This window comes from Lepidochelys kempii, chromosome 12 (assembly GCF_965140285.1).
Source record: "Lepidochelys kempii isolate rLepKem1 chromosome 12, rLepKem1.hap1, whole genome shotgun sequence".
In the NCBI taxonomy this organism is placed as follows: domain Eukaryota; kingdom Metazoa; phylum Chordata; order Testudines; family Cheloniidae; genus Lepidochelys; species Lepidochelys kempii.
Window position 1 is genome coordinate 26,186,044 of NC_136391.1, and position 24,665 is coordinate 26,210,708.

The 24,665-nt window shown below is 41.3% G+C and overlaps 1 protein-coding gene across 1 annotated transcript in view; it reads left to right on the forward strand.

Moving 5' to 3' along the window:
* The first annotated feature begins 7,705 nt into the window (after positions 1–7,705).
* Positions 7,706–24,665, forward strand: part of TERB1 (telomere repeat binding bouquet formation protein 1) — a 39,637-nt gene continuing 22,677 nt past the window's right edge. Inside the window, exons 1-10 of the mRNA XM_078848161.1 lie at positions 7,706–7,778; positions 8,654–8,764; positions 9,032–9,160; positions 10,289–10,420; positions 11,087–11,147; positions 11,238–11,353; positions 11,507–11,629; positions 21,363–21,515; positions 22,283–22,414; positions 24,139–24,264. Of these exons, the coding sequence (XP_078704287.1) occupies positions 7,706–7,778; positions 8,654–8,764; positions 9,032–9,160; positions 10,289–10,420; positions 11,087–11,147; positions 11,238–11,353; positions 11,507–11,629; positions 21,363–21,515; positions 22,283–22,414; positions 24,139–24,264 (1,156 nt within the window). The remainder of the gene's footprint in view (positions 7,779–8,653; positions 8,765–9,031; positions 9,161–10,288; positions 10,421–11,086; positions 11,148–11,237; positions 11,354–11,506; positions 11,630–21,362; positions 21,516–22,282; positions 22,415–24,138; positions 24,265–24,665) is intronic.

Here is a 24,665-nt window from a genome sequence, read left to right on the forward strand (position 1 = left end):
CACAAGAGGGAGGATTGGCATCACTGTGACACAACTATGCAGTTTTGTGCAGCAATCAAAAAATGCTAAAGACTGTGTTACTATTAAAAGCATTCTGGATGGAAAGGATGAGAGAGATGGGGGGCGGAGAGAGAGACGCTTTTATCCTTGTCACCTCTACCAGAAGAAACCCACCAAGCAGTGAGTCCTCATTGTTCCCAAGGTTGTAGAAGACTGGCTCCAGGCACATGAAGAGGGGACAGCCAGGTTCTTCCCTCTGTATGGGCAGCTCTCACTGGGGAAGGGAGGACAGTGCGTGGGGATTGTAATAAATGCAGCGGCTCAGGGGTGGGTACCGGGGAGGGTTACGGGCGAAGCTGGCGCGTGGCGAACTCGGCGTTAGTTCGGATGGGCCGTGCCCTACATTTCAGCTTGGGCCCGGGCCGCGGTACAGGACTGAGCCCACTGGCAGGCGCTGCGCGAGCTGCCCTCCAGCAACCGCGCAACTGTCCGCTAGAGCAGCCTGAGGCGGGAGAGACCAGCGGGTGCCTCCCACGAGGCGCGGGGCTGAGGCGCCCTGCAGGAGCGAGCGTTCCGCCCCACGGGCCGCGCCGCACGGGGGTCTCCCGCGGAGCGACAGGGCTGGGGCTGGTATGTCTCTGAGTGAAAGGTGGCTGCTTTCTCCCATCTTCCGTGAGGTGACTGAAGCCCGCCCCGCAGGGAGGGAGAGGCCCAGCCCTGCCTTTGGACAGGTCTTTGCCGCAGGCGCGCGCCGTGCAAGCGCGCGAGCATCGGCTCTGAGAGGCGGCTCGTGACAGTCGTCGCCGTGCGCGGTGCCGCGCTCAGGGCCGGGCCCGGCCCCGCCCCTTCAGTCCACGTAGGCTGGTTCTGCGGGCGGGAACAGGCAACCCCCTGCAGCTTGTGGGCACTGGTGCCAATGCCGGCAGGGCAGAGCTGCTAATCGGGTGACTGGCCTATGTCCACACTGCCCTTGGGCGTGCGCCACTGGCCTGGGCTGAGGGCTGTTTGTGGCGTGTAGATGTTCGCGCTCCTGCCGCAGCCTTGAGCTCTAGGACACTGTGAGGTGGGGGGGTCACAGAGCTCAATGCAAAGTCTATACCGCAGTGAAACAGCCCATGAACGCCGGCCAGCTGACATGGGCCACCCATGGGTGTCAAACTGCAGTGTACCGGTACCCTTGGAGCCTCGTGCCAGCTAGGACAAGCCTCCTCCCCCACAGCAGTAACTTTGGGAAGGGGCAAAGGGGTCATTCTGCCCTTTGGCTTGTTACCTGAGAGGTGGGGCCAGTGTGCCTGGCTCTAGGGCCTGCTGCCCAGAGTGCTGCTCCCCCTGTCTTCCACCCACACACACTGACTCTGGGAAGGTGATGGTGCCCTAGAGTCCCCATTGCCTGAGCAGACACAGAAAAAGTCAACCCAAATTATTAGGGGTGTGAGTAGAGATTAATAAGACTGGGATTTTTCACCTTGAAAAAGAGATGACTAAGGGGGGATATGATAGAGGTCTATAAAATCATGACTGGTTTAGAGAAAGTAAATAAGGAAGTGATATGAGAAGGAGAAGAGAAGAACTAGGGGGTCTCCAAATGAAATTAATAAACAGCAGGTTTAAAAGAAACAAAAGGAAGTATTTCTTCACACAATGCATACTCTGCCAGAGAATGTTGTGAAGGCCAAGACTATAACAGGGTTCAAAAAAGAACTAAATAAGTTCATGAGGATAGGACCATTAATGGCTATTAGCCAGAATGGACAGGAATGCAAAACCATGCTCTGAAGTGTCTCTAGCCTTTGTTTGCCAGAAGCTGGGAATGGGCAATGGGGTGGATCATCTGATTACCTGTTCTGTTCATTCCTCTGAAGCACCTGGCGTTGGCTATTGTCAGAAGACAAGATACTGGACTAGATGGACCATTGTTCTAACCCAGTATGGCTGTTCTTATGTTCATGCAGGCCTTTTGATTGTACAGGGACAGGGGTGCCCTGAAAGCTCAAGCAACCTCTGAGTAATCATGGCATCTCAGCAGAATGGGTGGGGGAAAGCACTTGAGTTGCAACCTGATCTCTGTCTAGTGTGGGACTTTAAAAGCCCTAACATCTGTTTGGGGTGGGGTAGAGTGGACCAATAGTTTGCGTTTTTGGTGTCTGATTCCTGCAATTAATTGTCCTTCCCGTCCCGTCCCCGTCCCCCCCCCCCCCACATTGAAATCATTAACATATGAGAGTCATTGTGGGGGGTGGGGGGGAGAGATGGAATGAACACATAGGTGGCAGACTACGGGATAAGAAATGACCATCCTGAGTGTTGTAAGTTCACCAAGTTGTTACCAATGAATGATAAACACTCTGGTATATTTGGAAATATAAAGATCCTCAGCTGCTATAAACTGTCATGATTTCAGTGAAGCTGTGATAGTTTACACCAGCTGAGAATCTATCCCTAGGATTTTAAAAACTTACAGTTTTTAAAAAGGGCTTAATTAGCAGCCAGAGAGAATTTTGGATTTTTCCTTTCTATTTAGTGTTACAGCATAATGATGGAGTCACACAGCTCATATGAGAGCCTGAATCCGGGCGTTGAGTGTCTGGAATGTTCTTATCCACTTTGAAATGCATGATCTCATTTTTATAGTACATTTCTTAATATTATAAGCCAATTGTTTCCTTATTTCTGTACAAAAATACAAATAGGCCTGTATTTGAGAAAATATTATTTGGGTTTGATATCTGTAGCTGACGGAGAAGAGAGAATGTTTTCGTCTTCTATCTTATATCAAACTTATAGGCTTCACAAAAGTTCTCTGCTGAAGCAGAGCCTGGTGACTTACTCATCTTGGCTCTGGTCTGTGATACTATAATGAAGCAGATCTATTGATCCATAACAATGGGAGGTTTATAAAATGATATTTTATGTACATCTCTCTCAAAAAAGTCCATTTAAAAATATTCAAGTAGAATCTGAACTTAAAAGTATTCAAAACTAGCAATGCACATTAGAAAAAAAAATCATGTTTGTAATCATAAATTAAAAAAAAATTACTTAAGGTGAACTGAAAATGATACTTGAAGCTCCAAGGTGAGAGAGGTCAGTCCTTCGCTAAATAAATAAATAAATGGGAGGCTGATCTAGTATTCTGTCAGCCTCGCAATGTGGCCTCTGTGGGAAGCAGAGGGAGACTGGGAGGCTACAGAGTTTTCTGTCATTGGCGGAGGATCAGGAGAGAAAGAATGTGTGTGTGTGTGTTTAATAGTAAAAATAGAATGAGAATGGAAGAAGAGTCCTTCCTGCTTAAAAAACTCAACCTCTCCTTCTCAAGTGATTTGTGTGATTGACAGATTTGAGGGGACTGGGAAGGTCCTTGTACGTGAACCGTTCTGTGAAGCAGTGAGGAAATGAGGGAAAGGGAAGATAAATAATTCTTAGTGAAGGCAAGAACTGTCCTCTTTTATGATAGCACTGTGATATTTCTCAAAGGCACTACTCTAAGATGACACTAAGTAGCCATAAAACTGGCTTAACCAACCCCCTTGAAATTCCCACATTGAGCTGGAGAATCTTCGAGAGGCTTAAAGATACCATAGTGACTTGAGGCCAATCTTTGTTGACCCTTGGCATATTTGGCATGTCCAGGGAAAAGGAAATGCAGTTGGATCATGTCTATGCTCCAGGAATCCTCAGTTGTTGGATTAATCTCTTGGGAGCTGTGGGTAGTCAGTATAATTTACAGCATGTCTCCGTCTGCTCTAATTTGCTTGCAAGTGTCTGGACTGATGCAGACCTGTCCAAGCATTTGGGGACTGTGGCTTTAAGCTACTTTTGTGCTCCCCATTCCTAAATCTCACTCTGAAAGCTGCTCTGTCAGACCAAAGGATCTGGGCCCTTATGATTGTTTTTAGAGTTGAAATTGTGAATTTTTCTGATTTTATAAAAAATATGCGAATTTTACTAATCAATTAAATATTAAAATCTTAATCTGTAGTCCAAGTTCCATCAAGTGTGTCTGGTTTTGATCCATACTGTTTTTTAAACAGTCATTATTGTATGCAATACAAGATTTGGTTGCTCCTCATTAGCATAGGTGCCAAATCTGTGGGTGCTCCGGGGCTGGAGCACCCATGGGGAAAAATTGGTGGGTGCTCTGCACCTACCGGCAGCCAAGCTCCCTGCCCTGCCCCCCACACCCTAGCTCACCTCCGCTCCGCCTCCCCTCAGCGCGCTGCATCCCTGCTTCTCCCCCTAGCTCCCAGTGCCTCCCACCGTGAAACAGCTGTTTTGTGGCAGCAAGCACTGGGAGGGAGGGGGGAGGAGGGGGAACGCGATGCACTCAGGAAAGAGGCAGGGCTGGGGTGGGGATTTGGGGAAGGAGTCCAATGGGGCAGGGAGGGGGCGGAGTTGGGGTGGGGACTTTGGGGAAGGGGTTGGAATGGGGGTGGGGCAGGGGCGGGAGGAAGCGGGGAAGTGGTGTGGTGGGGGGTCGAGCACCCACTGGTGCTGGGAAAAGTTGGCACCTATGCTCGTTAGTGGTAGCAGCAGGAGCTAGAAGGTCATAGATTTCCTTGGAAAACTTGAACTACTAATTTTTTATTGGCCAGTAGTTCAATATCATCAGCAAGCAGTTGAAGTAAGTTGGCAGCCAGACATAGGGGGAGAAAGTGTGGCAGATTTTTTGAGATAAATAACACAATCAAGATTAAAAATGTGTGAGGTTGGGAGTTTTTATCTTTACATACATCACAATGATAGAACCAAATTACTTTGTCTACAAAATGAAATTGGATAAAAACCCTTATAATTGCAGTAGTGTATTACCTTATAATGATACCTTTCCAAAGGGAATCTTTTTCATTCATTGATCACACTGATTTGCGTTTATGTCATATGGCATGCAGTTTAAAAATCAAATAACCAGAAGAGGAGGGAGGATGTTGTAAGGAAGTTGGCATGATGGACTTATACTGTGTGTATGCTTTTTGTGAACATTGCTGATCTGAACTGTTGAGAGAGTGCCTTTTCTTACAGTTTCAGGGTAAGAATAGGAATACAATTGAAAATGGAAAATATAGAAGTACAGAACACACAATGTGGTAAGATCTCTTGAATCACTTGTCATATCTGAATCTGTTTTTCATTATTTTACCAGACTCTGATGGTAGCTGGGCTACCATGGGGATGGGTGATTGTTGGATGAATTTGCTTGTGCCTTGTGTGACAGACCCAGAACAGTGAGGTACAGGAGTCTGGTAGAAGGCAAATATGCTGACCACTGGATGGATAGTTTTCTGTTCCCTGAGTGACCAGAGCAGGGGCTGTGCTAGAGCAATCAGGAACCTGCTAGAACCAATTAAGACAGACAAGCTAATTAAGACCAATTAAGAACATACTAGAATCAATTATGGCAGGCAGGCTAATCAGGACACCTGGTTTAAAAAGGACCTCCCATCAGTTAGTGGAGCACGTGGAAGGAGCAGGGAGTGAGGAGGACTGAGGAGTACAAGCGTGATCAGGCTTCAAGAGGAAGATCCTGTGGTGAGGACAAAGAAGGTGTTGGGGGGAGGCCATTGGGAAGTAGTCCAGGGAGTTGTAGCTGTCACGCAGCTGTTACAGGAGACGTAGATAGCTGCTATCCACGGCCCTGGGCTGGAACCCAGTATAGAGGGCGGTCCCGGGTTCCCCCCATTCCTCCAACTCCTGATTAGACACAGGAGGAGTTGACCTGGTCTGTGAGCAACACCAGAAGGGAAAGTCTAATTTGGAAAGGCATCTGGCCTGTCTCCGACCCACTACATGGGACAACAGAGACTGTGAAGATTGTTCTCCATTTTCCCCCATGCTGGCCAGTGATGAGGTTAGCTGAGTGTGCGGCAGGTTTGAGCCTGTAGCAGAAGTGGCCAAACTGATGGCTGCCGTGAATCTCTGAGGTGAGCAAATCTGCCAAAAATCGCAGGACCTACCAAGATAGAGGAGGAACTTTGTCACACTTGTTACTGTATTCATATATTTGGATTATATGTTGAGATGAAGATACTAGACAAAGCTAATAGCATAATTTCAGACACTAAATGCTCTCAATATGAGATTGTTTTTGATAATTATTGTTTCCACATTTATCTCTATTTTCATTTAATAATTTATATTCCTTTGAAATCACCAAAGCATTGTGAGTTTTAAGAGAAATTCAGTAGCTACTATTAACCGAAGTGGTAAAATAATTATTAATAAAATCACCTTGGTAGCACACTCTAGACCCTAAGGGCCAGATTTTCAAGGGTATTTAGGCATCTAAAGATGCAGATATGTGCTTAGTGGAATTTTTGAAAGCACATAGGCATTTAACTCTTATGGGAGTTACATGTGTAGGCACATTTGAAAATCCCACTAGGCACCTATCTGCATCTTTAAGTACCTAAATCTGACCATATCTTCTCAACAGTTCATCTGTCCTTAGGATGTGGTCCAACTCCAGTGCTAGTTGGATTAGTCTCTTAATTATTGAGATTATGTCCTGGTTGGTGGTGAGTGTCCTAAATTCCAGTTGTCTTCAGCAAGAGTAAGGGCACACAGGATTGAGCCCTAAAAGAGAATTTGCTATACCAAACACCCAGCTTCTCCTCATTTGTCCTTGAAGTTTTTATTTATACAGTACATTGTCATGATCAAGATTTTAAACCCAGCATTTGATGTAATTTATAATTATCTAATGGGGAAAGTCCTCTAAATTCTGTTCTTTGGAAGTCCTACAGTGATGAGCATGTGGTGACAGGGACAGGCAGAGGATGCTGCTGGGGGTCCCTAGTCACAAACTTGCATGTAGGCAGAGTGACTGGTTTGATTAAAATGATGCTGAGATAAAGAAACTCCTGACATCCCTGTATGCTCTTCACGTGTTATGGATAAATGATAACTCATCTATTAAGAAGTTGTCTTATTCATGTACAAAGTGCAGTGTGCAAGCTAAGCTTCAGCACAGGAAAAATAGCTGATGGAAAATGAAAGCTGAGCAGCCTCAATCAGCGGCAGATCAAAAAACTTCAAATTTTTTTTGATTAGGTGAAGTCCATGTATGGCTTGCGATCTAATGGTACCATCCCTATCTGGAATGCAGATGAGTCAATGCTGCTGACTTACTGTGGACAAATTCTGAAAAGACAAGCTGAACACTTTTTAATAAGGTTCTGAACTTCCCATCTACCACATCAGCTGTTGATGGTCTTGAATAACTTCCAATTCATGACCAACTTGCAATTCCACTGAACATATCTGAAGTATGAAAAGCTGTCAAGCAAATATCAAATGACAAAGCAACAGGTCCAAATGGTTCCTGCAGAGATCTTCAAATGTGAGGGCCATGACTTGTCAGGAAGCTCACTGGCCTCTACTACCTGTTTTTGGAACAGAAAACTGTGCCACAGGAACTTAAAGATGCCAGTATTCACCTTTTATCAAAGCAAGGCATTGTTATAACCATCATGGGATCTAGTTCCTTGCCACTGCAAGAAAGATACTCACCTGAGTCATGCTAAACTGGCTGATTATCAACTTGCAGAGAAGATATTGCCTGAAATCCAATGTTGCATCTGTCCTGGGTGTGATACTTCAGACGGGATCTTTCTACTCTGGCAAATTCAGGAGAAATGTCATGAGCAGAATCAAGACCTATATATAGGTTTTGTTGATCTTACTAAGGCCTTTGGCTCTGTAAATTAAGATGGCCAGTGCACAGTTCTCTACAAGTTTTGATTGCTCTGATAAGTTTGTTGACATTATATTTTTTCATGCAGGTTTGTGTTCTTGACCAAGGCTGCTTCTCAACTCCTTATGTTGATACCAGTGGAGTAAAACAAGGCTGTTTTTTTTTTGCTCTGACATTATTTAGCATCACATTTGCAGCTGTTTTAATAGACACATTCAGCGACATTGGTTATAGCATTTATATACAGTACCATATTGATAAAGGTGTCTTTAATCTTCATCTCCTGCATTCAAATACAAAAGTTATGAAAACTGTTATTCATGAATTACAGTTCACTAATGGTTGTGTTTTATTGGCCCATAACCTCAGGGACATTCAGTTGCTCACTGACTGCTTTGCGCATGCAGCAAAATGTTTTGGCTTAACAATGAGCCTAAAGAAGACAGAAATCATGGTTCAGTCTCAACCAGGAAGTATTGCAACTACTTCAGTTGTATTCTTTGACAAATTTCCTACCTCAGCAGTGTTGTTTCACAAGATGCTGTGATTGACGACGACGACATTATGAAGTGCATTGGGACAGCCAGTAACGCCTTCAGAAAACTTCAACATCATCTCGGGAATGAACGAGATGTCAGACTGCAAACATTTTGACTGGGGCTTAACATTGTTACTGAAGGCAATAAGGTTAATATGAAAAGGGGATTGTTCCATTAACAAATAAAATAATCATCTAGTAACAAAAACTACCCAGACACATTTTTAGGCTATGCATAACATTTATTGCTAGGTGGGAAACAAAAAAGATTCAGCTTCAGATTGTTCTTTTTTTCTCTTCAAAATAGAAGATGGTGCCATATTTTTATGACAGTCTTAACATAAAAATTGTCAATTTTAAAAGATGCATTCAAAAGAAAACATATTTTGTGTAAAATTATTCTAAAACTGTTTTTTTCCTCACAGAGATGAAGACAGATCTGAATTTATTGCTTGAATGTCTTAAATACCAAATGGACAGCCCTGCCTCTCAAAAAGAGGCCTTGGTCACTATTTATTCAATCTGCCAACAGAACAGTAAGAAGTATTCTACCATGACATTTTGACTGGGTTATTTGTTATTTCCTATCGGATATTTGAATATGGTAATAGTAGAATTTTTTTCATAGTATATATTAAACATTGTCACTTTTTAAAATAATCTCTAGGAGACATAAGACTCTGTAGAGCTATAAAATCTTGGAAACGTTATGTATTTCATACTGCTCTGATTGTTTTTGGTTTCCCAAATTAGTATCTAACGTAAATTTCCCTTTTTATTCATTGTGTCTGCATATGCAACAGGTGAAGCAAGTGATTATTTCCGAGAGATTGGTGGTTTAATGTTTGTAAATGACCTTGCAAAGTCAAGTGTGCACTGCATAGTAAAGGAAGCAGCCTTATTTACATTAGCAGTTGTAATGGAGAGTAATGGTAAAGTATAATTTTATTTATTTTTCCATGTTCTATATCACTGCACTTTATTGTTCCTGAAAACTTAAGATTTCCTCCTCTGCCTGTATTTATCATATCAATCAATGGTTTAATGTCATTTTAGATATATTTGTTTATCAGGTTACAACAGATACCAGCCTGGGACCAGATTCTTGACTCTGCTGTTCCATACTTGCTCCATTCTGAAAGCTCAAAGGGGCCATACATAAAGCCAGCTTAAATGGCCATCTGAGAACTCTTCTGGTTTGGGGTGGAGTGGCTGGCGCTACATCACCAGCCTCACTTATAGGCTCTCATGTAGAGGGCATGGGTGGGCAAAAGCAGGGTGGTACACTTCTTCAGTCCCCCACTGGCATGATGGTCTGAGGTTGCTCAGTATCATGCCTGTGGCCAGGATGCCTCAGGACTGGCTCCAGGATCAGGAAGCAGCAAATAGCTCTTTTGCAGCCCTCTTCCCTCAGATGTGCCCAGCACATGTTGGTCACAACTGAGGATCTAGGCAAAGACCTGCAGGTTACATTATCAAGTTACATTGAAAGTTACTGGCAAGTGGATTTGAGAATTGACCCTGCAGAGTGAGTCTGGAAGCTACACTCTACCTAGTAACTGTTTAAACTATTGCTAGGTAAAATGAATTTCTAATGTGCTGTGTCTTGAAATAGATATCCCAGAACTTCTGAAGTAGTGCATGCCATGAGGAGGGAAATTAGAATGGGAGCTTTCAAGTAGACCCGATACTTTGTTCCATAAAATGACCCAATTATGGTTAGTGTATGTATCACCTTGTTGATTGGGAGAAAGGTTGCTGTCAATTACATCTATGGAAGGGTCAAAATACTTTTCAGCCTGGCTCTGATATGTTGTTTGGGGGAAGGGAGGAGAGGAAATTTGCCTTACAAATAGGTAATGGTATGAAATATTTACATTTTAATATCTGATTCAGTCCTGAAAATTGTTTTTCTCTTGATAGCCTTTCAGTATAGGTCAGTCTGTATATTTTAGACAGAATCTTTTTATGAGTCTGTAATTTGTAGACTTTATTGCCTAAATAAATAGAAGTTGGAAATGGCTTAATAGGAATTGATATAATTCATTTTCTGGTTTCAGTTTACTGTCAACAAACTTTGTGTACATCTGAATTGTTTGAAGACCTCATTTTCTTCTTAACTAATAAGAATTCTAGTGTGAATTTGAAACGAATGTCTGTTTATGTTATATTAGTACTTGTTTCAAATAACAGTAAGTATTTTGCATTCACTTGTAAAAATACCATTAAATTATTAATACTATGTAACTCATTTTAAAACACACTGGTGGTTGTCAGCCCATACTATTTATCATGACTTCAGGATTTCATTAATATTTTGTAAGATTAGTATATAATGATTAATTGTGACATGGATTACTTTTAGGTGATCTCAAAATCAATTACAAGTAGATCAAACATTAGAAGAGGTTTCTGGGTTTTTTTAAATGTTGAAAGTACTTTATCTTATTTGTGTAAGAAACATACGTGTAGTTTTTAACAATGTAATGCAAAATGCGAGTTTCTCATATTTTGTAGAGAAATTGAGACATAACATTTTATCATTATTAATTATTATTTGTGTTACAGTAGCACCCAGAGGGCCCCATACTTTTGGGCGCTGTACAAACATATGGTTTAAAACACAAAGTAACAATTAATTTAGAAGTTCTTGTAGTTTATAAAAATTGAAGAACATTGTTAGCACTTTTTGTTGCTATCAAGTTAAGGATGCAAGTACATAACACGTTGTTTATTTGTACATGGCATACTAAGGGAGCTGAAGTAAAACTGAACTATTTAAATGGCATTTAAAGAATTAATACTTTGTTTAAAATTATGTATTGTCTCTCCCAATACTGGCATATGGTCATTTATAGAGAGTGGGCAAACTCACATCAGAGAAACAGGCTGCATTGGTGTTCTGCTACAATTATTCAGGTAAATAAATAGTTTCTGTTAAGATATAAAGTAACAGACTACTTAGGTCCTAAGTCATCTTTGCCATTATGTTTGCCTTTTTCTTAACAGAACAACTCTTTCAATATCTGAGATGAATCTGTCAGATGAAAATATTAATCAGTATTATCAGCTGTGGTCTTCAGTCTGCAGTACTCTGTGTGCATGTGTTAATAATCCTCAAAATGGTAACTATTAGTAAATAATTGTATAACATTAAGATGATAGTAAACGTAAAAAGAACACTTAAAAAATGACATCTGACTTCCATTTTCGTAGTGTCTATAAACGTAACTATATATTACATTTTAGATTTTTGTTGTTGTTTTACATCTTTACAGAAGACAATCAAAACACTTGCTGTTCAGTTTTTCCACATGCAAAAGACTGGCTCCAAAGTTGCATAAAGCCTGAGATAGTTCGTCCTATTTGTTCATTTGTTGGACTTACAGTTGCTAATAATTGTAAGTACATGACATCCTGTCAACAATTAGATTTCATGGAACTATGTTTCATTGGAAACTATAATGAAATTTTAAATTTCTTCCTCTTTCCCTACCTCCCCAGATTCATTCACTGATCTTCTACCTTCTTTGCAGAAGGCAGGGATCAGCTGCCTCTGTGTCATTGTCCCTTCTCCTTCAAACCTCACAGAGGACACTTTCAGGTCCAGGGTCTGCAATGGGCGAAGAGGTAGGGTGAGCAAGGGGCAGGAGTAGGCATTTATATCATCCCCCTACTGGTCTCATAGGGATTTCTAGGAAAAAATAATGTAGGCTCTGGTAGATCAGCTCCAGTGGAGCCATTCTGCTGGAGTGGGGATGTAGAGTGCTGGGGGCCAGCTAGTCATGAATCATTTTGCTTAGAGGTATCCAGCTTGTGAGAGTGTGTGTGTATATATCTCTTATGAAACGTCTCTGGAATTTTCAGTAAGATGGTTACTGTCAGTAGTAATCTTAGAAATACGAATTGTAATTTAAAAACTTTGCATTGAAGAAATTATTGCTCTAGACTCTATTTAGTCATTTTCCTCAAAGAGTGCAGCATAGGTGTAAAAATGCTACCAGATCAGTGTAGCAGTATTTTACATCCACTTTTGTGCTGGATAAGTGACTAAACAAGGTGCAGGGCAACAAAGAATCGGGCTTTTTGTTTCCAAATATAGTACAGTTTAAACATAAATGAGAAATATTTCTCACCATATTGCTTTCCTGAGGTAAATGGATGCAGTGTTCTTTTAAAAGCACCTTTGCCTTGGGTGAGTCTTTCTGTAAGGATTCTGTCCTTTCTTTGTCTCTTGCCACCACTTGGTTATGCCATAAGAGAACGTGGCATCAGAACAAACATCATAGATACTTTTACAGTCCCCAGTCCATTATGATTTTTTTTCAGTGAATTTCCAAAATGCTTTTCTGTTGAGCTAATCAATTATTTTACTGTTAAATAGAAGTTAGGTAAGATAGGTAGAGAGTTTATTTTGAATCGTATAAGATGTATAAAAGCTGATGGTACGCTGGCTGTATCCACTAGCAGTTTTGTCACACCATCCTTCTCTATTTCAGTGCATTCCTTTAGTCTCTGTCCAGCAGACTGTAAGTGTCCTACTTTGGAACAGTCTTTCCTATCTGTATCTATTGTCTGTGTGGCCACATTTCCTTTCTTTGATACATTAGGCACTACATGGCCTGTCATAATATTCATTAATGTGTTGTGAGCTCCAGATATTTCCTTCTTTTTTTACCTACTCCCAGTGATTTATTAGTGTTGGGTTCTAATAAGGTAGTGGATACTATACTCCAAGACAAGGTGTAGACTCTAATGTTTGGTGTCACGATCAACAGACCTCAAGTTCTTGGTGTTTTGGCATCTTTGCTGCATAAAAAAAATTACCAGGGGAACTGGGACTTTTTCTAGGTCTTTATTTAAAGCCCATTTTTTTTCCTTTCAGGTGTTTTTTGTCCATAGTTTATAAGCATATTTATCTAGTGACTTGTAACTTTCTCAGAGAAAGAGGAAAAGCAACCAACGAACTTCTAGGCAGCCAGAGACATCTTCCTTGTTCCTTTAAGGTGGACATAAAGAAAATACTTGAAAAAGATTTTTAAAATTGTATTGTAATTAACACAATAATTATATTAATTATACTCAGCTGATTTAAAATTTTCCCCCAATTTCAAATTAATTCAGTTTACTTCACTTTTTATTCTAAAAATATTGGCTAGTGTTTCTGTGTTTAATTAAAGAATTGAAAAGTTTCATCCCAGAAGTGGCTGCATTTCCATAGTGGACAAATTAATATTTATTCCATGTGGGGAAAAAAAAAAACCTGACAACATCATAGCAGTTTTGTGAAGCCTTAAATGCTGTTTGTAAAGTGCTGTGTAAATGCAAAGTATTATTAAGCCCAGTCAGAACAGAGGTGATGATAGAATTTGGGAATTTTGGACTTCCAGCCTGATGATCGTTCCTCAGAGGGCACTGTCTCTTTTTGAGAAATTCTGGTGCAGGATCCAATAGTATTTGTAATGTTTGGTAGATTTTTAAAGACTTTTGAGTTTAGTTTAAGCATAGTGCATCTCTATGTTCTCATTATTTTAATTTACTTTAGAGGGAGCATAAAAACAATTACATTACTGTACATGCTGGAACAATGGAACCTAACAAAATGCTTCTATACATACATAAAATCCTTTCAACAGCCATAAGTTCAAAAATACTGAGCCAACTTCCTTCAAACTGAGCTTGCTACTTACATTTTAATAATGTCTACAAAATAATCCAAGTTTGAACAAGTACCTGAGGTATCCATGCACAGAATTTCTGATCAGAACACATGGGAGAAATGTGTGTGGCTTTTTTGTTTTTAAACACATTGCTGGGATTCCCAGAGAGTCTCTTCCATTCCATTCTCAAAAACTCAGTTCAACTCTGGAATTTGTCACTTTAATTTAATACAGCAACACTATGCCTAACATGCCCAGGCTCAAATGCAGGCACGCTCTCTCTCTCAGCATTATGTGCTTCATGATTGACTTGGTTACTTTTCAGGAACCAATCCCTGTACAGCATGCTCTGTGAATGTGTTGTTCATGTATAAACTGATACCTACATTCCAGGTTTATCTGGTCCATTGTCTCTAGTACAAGGGTGTTCTAGCTTATCTTAGCTAGACTGACTGGAGACTAATGCTTGTTACACCCTTATATACAACTTAATCTTCCATTCACCTTCCCAATCTTTGCCCGTGTCATAAATATAAAGGGAAGGGTAAACCCCTTTAAAATCTCTCCTGGCCAGGGAAAAGCTCCTCTCACCTGTAAAGGGTTAAGAAGCTAAAGGTAACCTCACTGGCACCTGACCAAAATGACCAAGGAGGAGACAAGATACTTTCAAAAGCTGGGAGGAGGGAGAGAAACAAAGGGTCTGTGTGTCTGTCTATATGTTGTTTCTGCCGGGGATAGACCAGGAATGGAGTCTTAGAACTTTTAGTAAGTAATCTAGCTAGGTATGTGTTAGATTATGAATTCTTTAAATGGCTGAGAAAAGAACTGTGCTGAATAGAATAACTATTTCTGTCTGTGTATCTTTTTTGTAACTTAAGGTTTTGCCTAGAGGGGTTCTCTATGTTTTAAATCTAATTACCCTGTAAGGTATCTACCATCCTGATTTTACAGGGGGAATTTCTTTATTTCTATTTACTTCTATTTCTATTAAAAGTCTTCTTGTAAGAAAACTGAATGCTTTTTCATTGTTCTCAGATCCAAGGGTTTGGGTCTGTGGTCACCTATGCAAATTGGTGAGGCTTTTTATCCAACATTTCCCTAGAAAGGGGGGTGCAAGTGTTGGGAGGATTGGGTCTGTAGTCACCTAGGCAAATTGGTGAGGCTTTTTACCAAACCTTGTCCAGAAAGTGGGGTGCAAGGTTTTGGGGGGAAAGACGTTTCCAAACAGCTCTTCCCCAGTAACCAGTATCTGTTTGGTGGTGGTAGTGGCCAATCCAAGGACAAAGGGTGGAATATTTTGTACCTTGGGGAAGTTTTTACCTAAGCTGATAAAGATAAGCTTAGGAGGTTTTTCAGGCCGGTCCCCACATCTGTACCCTAGAGTTCAGAGTGGGGGAGGAACCTTGACACCGCGGGAGACATGAGGTCTTATTTATGTCAAGTTACTCATGTCAAGTTAGGCCTACACACATGCAAAAACAGAAAGCTGACTGAAGAAATTTTGCTAAAACTTTCCAAAAGAAATTTGTCTTTTGACTGAGACCAAACAGGAAAAACTTCATCTCAAAAAGAATGAGTTCTTCTCTGAGTGCTGGTTCCTATGGGTACTCATTGTGACTGTGCATGAACTCCATATGCCTGAGCCTGGAAGATTCTTCACTAGCAGCATCCATTGATCTGCACCTGTGCCCTGCCCTTCCTCGTGCCATGCTCTGAGAGAATAAGGGGCAGCACAGACTGACCATCTCTTTATTTCCTTTCTGCCACTCATTGTCCGAGACGGAACTCCGGCAGTGTCTACTGCTTTACAGTATTCCTGCCTATTTTTTCCAGGTTTTTTCTACCTAGTTCCTATTAATTAACTAGTTAATTTTAAAGTATACTTAGTGTTTGGGGTTAGAGTTTTCTCCCCTTCTCCCTTCACCTTCCCTGTCTGGGGCATCTATTATGCCCAAAATTCCTGGTTTTAAGTCCTGTGTGGCCTGTCCCCTTGTCTTCCCAGCTGATGACTCACATACACCCCCCTTCCCCGCCTCTATTGCTTTGCAGAGTCACATATTCTAAGTGTGAGATTTGTTGTTGTTTCCCAGCTCGTGCATGACAATCTCATGAATTTCGACTTGGGAGACATCTAAATGGAGCTCTCCATGAGGCCACAGCCTAATACAGGGAAATCTGACCTCTCTGTATATCGGCAAGATCCACTTTCTTTTGCCCTTCCAAACCTGGTGCTTCACTGTTCTGGCTCATCAGATCCTAGCGCTAAAGACTCTGATAGGCATGGATGTAATGAAGATAAAACACTTCTGTGGAAAGTAGGAGAGGTCCCCATCTAAGCCCTCTAAGAAGAGCTTAGTCTCTCCTTCCTCTGCTAAATCAGGCACTATGTGTGGGTCTGGAGCTTCTAGACAAGACGATAGCCTGGCACTGTCGACACTGAAATCTAGGGTTGTACAAAAACAGTTACCTGCGTAAGAGGCAGGCCCCACTCCCAGTGAAAGAAAGGAGACAGCAGTCACCAACAGTAGCATTGGCTCAGCACTTTAAGAGGAAAAGGGATTTACCGGTACCATCACTTACTGCCTGCACCATTAGATCCGCCTGTGCTCAGAAATTCGTCTTGCTCTCCAGCTGGTCTAGGCTATACTGTTCTTGAGCACCTAGTGGTCTACACCAACCCAGAATCACCACTACTTTCTGATCCAGTGATCTCCTATACTGACAGTATGTTACTCATTGGTTCCTTCCACCAGCCATGGAATTGGCTACCAGTGTCAACAACACATTGTTCCTTGGTCCCATCTACTAGCTGTTCTGGAATCACAAGACATGTGGTAAGGGGTCCAGAGCTTTACTGGCTTCCACTCACCCTTGTAAGACATACTATTGCACCAGGGGTACCCTTGCTAGCGGGTTCCACTTTCATATCCTTACAGCCATATCCACCTCCATTCCAATACACAACCCTACGCTCTTTTAGGAGCTTGGGACTCTTATTTTAGACCTCCCATCTCCAGGAAATCAGAGCAGGAGTGTGTTCAGACATCTAGAGAAGAGCCTTAGTCCCCTCAGGAGCTCTATGAGGAGAAAGAACCACCTGCTTAGCCAGTACATCCCTATCCATCTGCAACACTTTCTTCACCTTCACTGCCAAATAATTATAAACAATTTCAGGAATTTCCTGAGGAATATTGCAGAAGCTTTACAGACACCCTCCAGACTTCAGGCCCTGACAGGGTGGCACTTCCTATCAATGAGGCCATTCTGGAACTAGCCAAGGATGTTTGGCACACTCCAGCCACCTGTGCCTCAACTCTAAAAAGAGCAGATAAAAGATGCTGTGTTCCACCTAAAGGAGTGGAATTTTTGTTTTCCCACCTTATCCCTAATTCATTAATAGTACAGCCTGTTACCAGGCACAACAGGCTGCACCAGCCTTGGTCTACTCCCTCCAATAAGAATGCTAAAGCTGGACCTTCTTGGGAGAAATTTTTCTTCTGATAGCCTACAATTCTAGATAGCGAATTATCAGACTCTGATTTTGAAATATGACTTTATTGATTACAATAAGCTCTCTCGGCTCTCTAACAAGTTTCCTCAGGAGCTCAGACCTCAGTTCCAAGCTATCTTGGATGAAGGGAAGCTCATAGCATGGTTGTCCCTTCAAGCATTGCTGGGAGCAGCTGACACTTCCTTTTGTTCTATGACTACTTTGGTAGTTAAGAGCCAGGCTTCCTGGTTTCATTCCTCGGGGTTTCCTAAGAAAGTCCAAGCAGAAGACCTCCTTTCAACAGTACTGTCTTAGAGCCCATGCCTCAACACAAGGGGAAGAGTTTGTATTCTGGGTGCTTCCTCATTCCCAACAACAAGATCTTCGACAAATTAATGTCTTCATACCCCATTTGACGTTCAGGATGACAACTCTGGCCTCTGTAATCCCCTTGTGACACTTCGGGGTTCAACCCAGGCCAGTAAGAGGTTATGTCACCACCTGCCCTGCAACTCTGGGTGCCTTATGTGCTGTGTTGCTGTGGTTTGCAGTCCTGACACCAACAGCCAACATACAAATATGCAAGTCACGCCCTGCTTTCCACCAGCCAGGATGACCCTTCCAGTCCTGAATTTCCCACAAACCATCTGCCCAGTAGTGTCCAGTCCTCTCGCTGAACAATTACAAAAGTTAGGAAGTTTGCTGCTCCCTTAAAGAGATGGTACCAAGCAGTTTATTACCTTAACTGGGGTTAACAAATGCTCTGTTTTAATCAAAGCACTGAATTGGTTTACTGCAAAGTAAAACAAGCTTATTAAACAAAAAGTCATAGGTTTAAGTGATACCAAGTATAAGGAATAAAGATAGAAAGAGTTACAAGTAAACAAAAGTAAAAAAATACACATCCAAGACTAAAACCTGATTTAACAAACTAGTCTGTTGTTCAAAGAAGTGTTTCTCACCAAGTCTCTTTTCCAGATGACTGACCAGACTCTGTGGCCAGGATCTTTCACAGAGCTCAAAGTTCTCACTTCCTTTGTCTCCACAGGTGAAGGATAACTTAGGGATTCTCTCCGCTTCTTTTTACAGCCTAGTAAACCTTTGAAAAGTAAGCCCACATGAAGTTCATGAAGTTCCTTTCTCCTGATGGGTATAGACACTATACTATCTGGTGTAGACACCATGCTGGTTCCTCCCCTGCTGTGATTTTTACAATGCACATGATCTCTTCCTGCAACGTCTGATACAAAGCAAGAGCTCATTGAATTTGCCCAGACCTGGTTTGAGGTGTTGGCCTCCTTTCTTTTTCTGAAGAAAACCTGTTTGTTTAACTCCACCGACATATCTGGTTTAAACATATACTGGAAATATGTGATTAAAATATCTGTAAAGATCTTTCTGGGTTTACTGTACATACATCACAGAAGAATATTAATGATTGGTATGTTGTTAGTTTTCCACTGATATATTACATGCCACCTTCTGGGTTCATATGACAACAGTGCCACCTGGCATTGGAGTTCTCTTAAGGACACATCCCTCCATCAGAGAAGGTTAAAGGTCTGGAGAAACAAGTATCGACCCTGCGTTGCATAAGAGAAACTGAAGATTCCCTGGACAGACGTCAGGATATGCTTCTACGGACACAATGTTCTGAAGATTCAGAGCAGGCTGCGCAGCGGGGACAGGAGGACGGTGAAGAAATCTGGCAGCATGTGACCTCCAGAAGAAGAAAGGGGAGCGTCCACGTACCAGCAACGCAGATACAGGTAAGCAACCGTTTTCATGTTCTCTCCACAGATACTAATGCGGAGAGTGGACTAGGTGATACATCTGAGGGAAGGGAACAGAAGGAGACTCCGCCGATTGGAAGGCATGAGATACACTGTCCTAGGGATGGGGGTTCCATGACCACCGCTCCCAAGAGAAGGAGGCGGGTGGTGGTGGTCAGGGACTCTCTCCTCAGGGGGACTGAGTCATCTATCTGCTGCCCCAACTGGGAAAACCGAGAAGTCTGCTGCTTGCCAGGAGCTAGGATTCACGATGTGATGGAGAGACTGCCAAGACTCATCAAGCCCTCAGATCGCTACCCCTTCCTGCTTCTCCATATGGGCACCAATGATACTGGCAAGAATGACCTTGAGCGGATCACTGCAGACTACGTGGCTCTGGGAAGAAGGATAAAGGAGTTTGAGGTGCAAGTGGTGTTCTCATATCTGACTGCGTTATGAACAAAGGGAAACCCCTCCTTCTCAGGATGTTAGGGCCCACTCTACTGGAGCACACGCTATCTCTGTAAATTCTCTCCAAAATATATCTCTCGTAGAAATCTGTAGAAATGGTAAACTGGAGCTCATTGCACACCTTTACCATCCACTATGCCTTGGTCCAGGCTTTTTCAGCTGCTGCATCCTTTGTCACAACAGTTCTTCAATCAGTAGGACAGCATGGGTCCCTCGCACTCTCTATCTCCTCAATGATTTCTGGTTGTGAATGACTCACAGCGAATACCCATAGGAACCAACACTCGAAGAAGAAAGAAAGGTTACTTATGTAACTGGAGTTCTTCAAGATGTGTGGCACCTATGGGTATTCATAACCAACCTCCCTTCCCCTCTGCTCAGATCCTCATATGATTCAAAGAAGAGTAGGAACTGGAGATGTGGTCAGTCTACACTGCTCCTTATGTTTTCAGTTTACATCATGGGGAAGTACAGGGCGCAGGTGCAGACTAACAGACACTGCTAGTGAAGAGTCTCCCAGTCTCAGGCAAATGGATGCACCTACAGTGAATGCCCACAGGGACCACACATTTTGAAGAACTCAAGTTATTATAAAGGTAAATAAACTTCCTTTTATGAAAGTTAAGAAGAACTGAGATAGCGAGTTTGGAATGGAAGCTGCATGTCAACTCTGACCATAATAGTTGCTACTGTTCCCAGAATAAGGCCATGTCTACTCTCTACATGGGCTGTGTAGTGACATGGCTATGTCACCATAACACTGGAGGTTTTCCATCGCTGTAGGAACTTCACTTTCCTGAGCAACAGTAGCTAGGTTGACAGAAGCCACCTTCCATTGACCTCACTGTTTCTACACCAAGGTTAGGTTGGTATAGCTATGGCGCTCAGGGGTATGGATTTTTCACACCCCTGAGCACTGTAGCTATGTCAGTCTAAGTTTAGATGTAGACCAGGCCTGAGTAATCTATGTCCTCAGCCTGCAGGCAGATTGCTTGGCTGAAAATGCCGTCTTCAGGCTGGAAAATTGGTTGCTGCCTCTCTACTCCCCTTTTGAGGAAATTCTGGATCAGTGGGTCTACGTAAATGCAAGTCCAAAATGCCCTCTCTATTGCCTACCCTAATAGCCCTTTCTGTGCTTGCCTGTTTAGGAGTAGTGAGCAGCCCCTTCCACAATCCCCTGAATACCAGTGGTGCAACTTGTCCATCAGCATCCCTTTCATCATTGCAAAACAACATACAGTTTAAGTGACTTAGAGGGCTTTGTGTGGTTCCTTTGCACATGGTGACATTTACTTTAAGGGCTAGATTCTGATATCTTTACTCATGTCAAGTAGTACCTTACTCCACAAATAGTCCCATTAGCTTCAAGTTAGTAAAATCTGTAAAATTCTTTGGGAGTCATTTTGATTAAAGGCATTTTCCAAATGTTCATCGTTATTACAACACAGAAAATAATGGCTATAATTAAATGAAATCAAGCAGAACACAAGTACATTGTTTACATGTGTATATTATGTTTGTATATTTTCTATAATTCTTATGAAAAATACATTTCTAAATTTGCCATCTCTCCTATATTTCCAATTTTGATTATGTTGTATTGACGGAATTGGAATTGCATTAGATGGCAGGAAAATTAGTGTACACACACAACAAATCATTACCATGTTGCTTTATTAGTATTGTTATAGTTAAGAGATATAAATGTTGTAATTCAGTATTTATTCTTTTTTTCCTTAAGCACGCGTACAAGAATACTTTGTTTCTGTTGGTGGATTAGACATATTAGCTGAAGTACTTATCAAGCTGGTCCGGGATTCATCTAGAAGTTACTCAAGCGCAAAACTTGCAGTAGTGGTAACAAAAACTCTAGATGCTTGCATTGCTGATAACTGTGAGTGAATGGACCCCAAACATTTTTATATATATGGTATTTCTAGAAATAAACTAGTAGGGCTAGATTTTAGAAGAAAAGTATGTAGATGGACATGAAATGACAAGTAAGTGTACATATATTGCACATGTGCAAAATACAGTTTTACGTGTCAGAATTCCCTAAACACTCACCAACTGAAATTAGAAGGAGTGAAGAAAATGCACGTGCACCTGTTGGGATATGCAGAGACATGAGGGTGTGACTAACAGCTTGATTTTTAGCACATAGATACACAAACAAATGTAGGTGCCCCTAAGTCTTTGGAGAAGCTTGACGACTTTAGAGGAAGTGTCTCCAGTTGTTCTATGGGGAGGAACTTATGGCTGATAAACCTAAGAGTTAGATCTTCATGTCCTCTCCAACTGCAGTGAGTTTTCTATGTGCTAAATCTGGTAAAGGATTTGGGGAACCTTTCCAGGGATCTGCACCCCAGTGTACTGCAGAGCCCTGATTTATCAGGGCTTCTTCCGCACCAGGATTTGGGGGATGGGACAGTGTTGGGGCTGAGAAAGAGCATTTACAGGACTGGACCACTGAAAGCAGAGGATACTGACTTCAAATGTTGGAGAGAGGGAGTGAAAGCAGGGGGAAAATGGGGGCAATCTCAAGGCTTCTTTGGGGATATGGAGGACACCCTGAAAAGGAAAATGTATTTTTGTTGCATTGTGTTGGGTACTTACTGTTACAGTTTAATTAGTCTCTTTTAAATTATTTTATACTCATAGCTGCCGTTGGTGATGTCCTGGTAAAGTATCACATTGTGTCTAAGCTCCTGAGGTTGCTGACTTATGATACTCTGGATTCAGGAGAAAAAATGAGTATTATTCTTACACTTGGGCATTGCACAGAAGGTTGTGGTAAGATTCTGATTTCTTTTATGAATTTTGATTTGTGGCTTTAGCCACTTCAATGCCACACTCCTCAGCAGTTTTCATTAAAATACTATGCTTCAAAGCAAAGTTCTTCCACATAATTTAATTCAATGTTAAAACTCAAAGAAAATGTTTAGTTTTCTGTAGTGTTCTATCTTTGGTTTTGAAGAACTGTTATCTCCATACAACTTACAGTATCTTCAGGATTAAAAGAAAGTAGAGTCTCATGAGGAGCCCTCAAAGGACCAAATCCTGTTCACCTCATTCACATAAGGTGAAATTCACTTTGTCCAGAGGGCCAGAACAAGACATCTGCATTACATAAGTTCCACTTTAAGCCCTATTTTAATTGCTCCTGTAGTACTTGGTGCATAGGTGTTGTGCTGACCCTTTGCACAGGGATAAATTTCACCTATAAAAAAAAATTACTGAATTTAATAGCATTGTTTTGGAAGTAAGAACAGAATTTTGTCTGAAATGCTTTTGCCTGACATCTTAGTGTCAGTTTGTTGTCCAAAGTAAAGTTGCTCAACTCAGACTGTCAGTTGGTTCCCTGTGGCAATGAAAGCAAACTGCATGGATAGTTGCTAGATACTGACCATTGTTTGTTTATATTGTTCGCTTTTCTCTCAAGAGCACTCTGGAATCTGTCAAACAGAATATCTTGTAAAGCCCTAATCCTGCTTCCTTTGAAGTAAGTGGTAATTTGACAGTTTCGACAGGAGATGGATTGGGCTGTAAAGGAACTAATTGAATCAAAGGCGGGCTTTGCTCCTTGGAAAATATATTGCAAATATAAATTTGATGATCTTGTAGAATATAAGAGAATTTTTATTTTAATATGTTATTGTTTGAAGAGTTAAGGATTTTTTTGAAAGAAAATAAAAGATCCAATATAATTAGAGAGTTTAAGATCCTGTCTGAACTATAAAAATGTTTTTGCAAATGTTAGCATAGTTTTAGAAAACACAATTTTAGACAATTACAAGAATTATGCATGTGGTGACTGTTCTTTTCTTGCCTAGGGAAGAACTGATTATATAGGCTCGGTTTACAATGCAGATTTTTGTACTAATGTACCTAAATTTCAAACTGGAGTAAGCCAGACAATTGTAAATCATAGTTTACACTATGCATATGTACGTGAGAGGTTTGTTTGTTTTTTGCACTAAGGTAACTGCACTAGTGCAAACCAACAAAATAACCAACAATCCTAATGAAAAATAAGGCCCTAGTCAACAACTGAAATTCACTTGGGTCCCATTTAATAAATATACAGGTTTTTTACTAACTTAAACTCTAGTTTTATTTTAAATGCAGACTTTTAATTATGGATAGTTATGTATTTTTCACTTGAATTTGCAATATTTACTTTTTAGCTGACTCAATCCGTATTGGATTTGCTTATACTACTACTGAAATTTTAGAAGTGACTGTTTCATATAGTAAGTTAGAAGTTATGAATCGTCCCTAATTGCTTCCTAAACTGGACAAAAAATAAATAAAACAATTTACATAAAGTAGTTCATGCATTATACGGAAATTACCCAGATATGATTTAATGAATTTGGCTCATGATAAAAAGAAACATTTTGCTGAATTTTACTTAGAGTTCTTTATACTGTCTTCTAAAGATAATGTAAGAAAACTGGTAACCACGGTACAAGTTAGAAACTGATTTATTTTCCTTTAATGCTAATCTTCTTTAGAAGAAAATCAGTATGATCTGCTTCAGAACAATGGCCTTCCACTTATGATTCAGTTATTAACAGAGTCTCAGGATGAAGAAGTAAACAAAGCTGCTACTTTTGTGCTGCAAAATTGCAAGCAAATCAGTAAGCTTATAGTTGTTTTAAAAAAAAATGAAATGCATTGTTCTCAGTATTTAAGATTTGTAACCTTCAAAATAATTGTAACCCTAGCAGGTTGGTGATGGAGTGCACTTCACTAACCCTTGTTTTCCTTGGGAATAGTTGTATATTTACAACCCTAGAATGGCTATAACATTTAGGGGGTGAAAGTAAAGTTGCAGAGTTTCAGGTGAATGCATAATCTGTGAACAAAAGGCTGATTCCTTTTAAATTATAGGGTTGCCAACTTTCTAATTGCACAAAACCGAACACCCTTGCCCCCCTGCCTCGCCCCTTCTCTGAAGTCCTGCCCCTGCTCAGTCCATCTCCCCTCCTTCCATCGCTTGCTCTCCCCCACCTTCACTCACTTGCTCCTTTTCACTGGG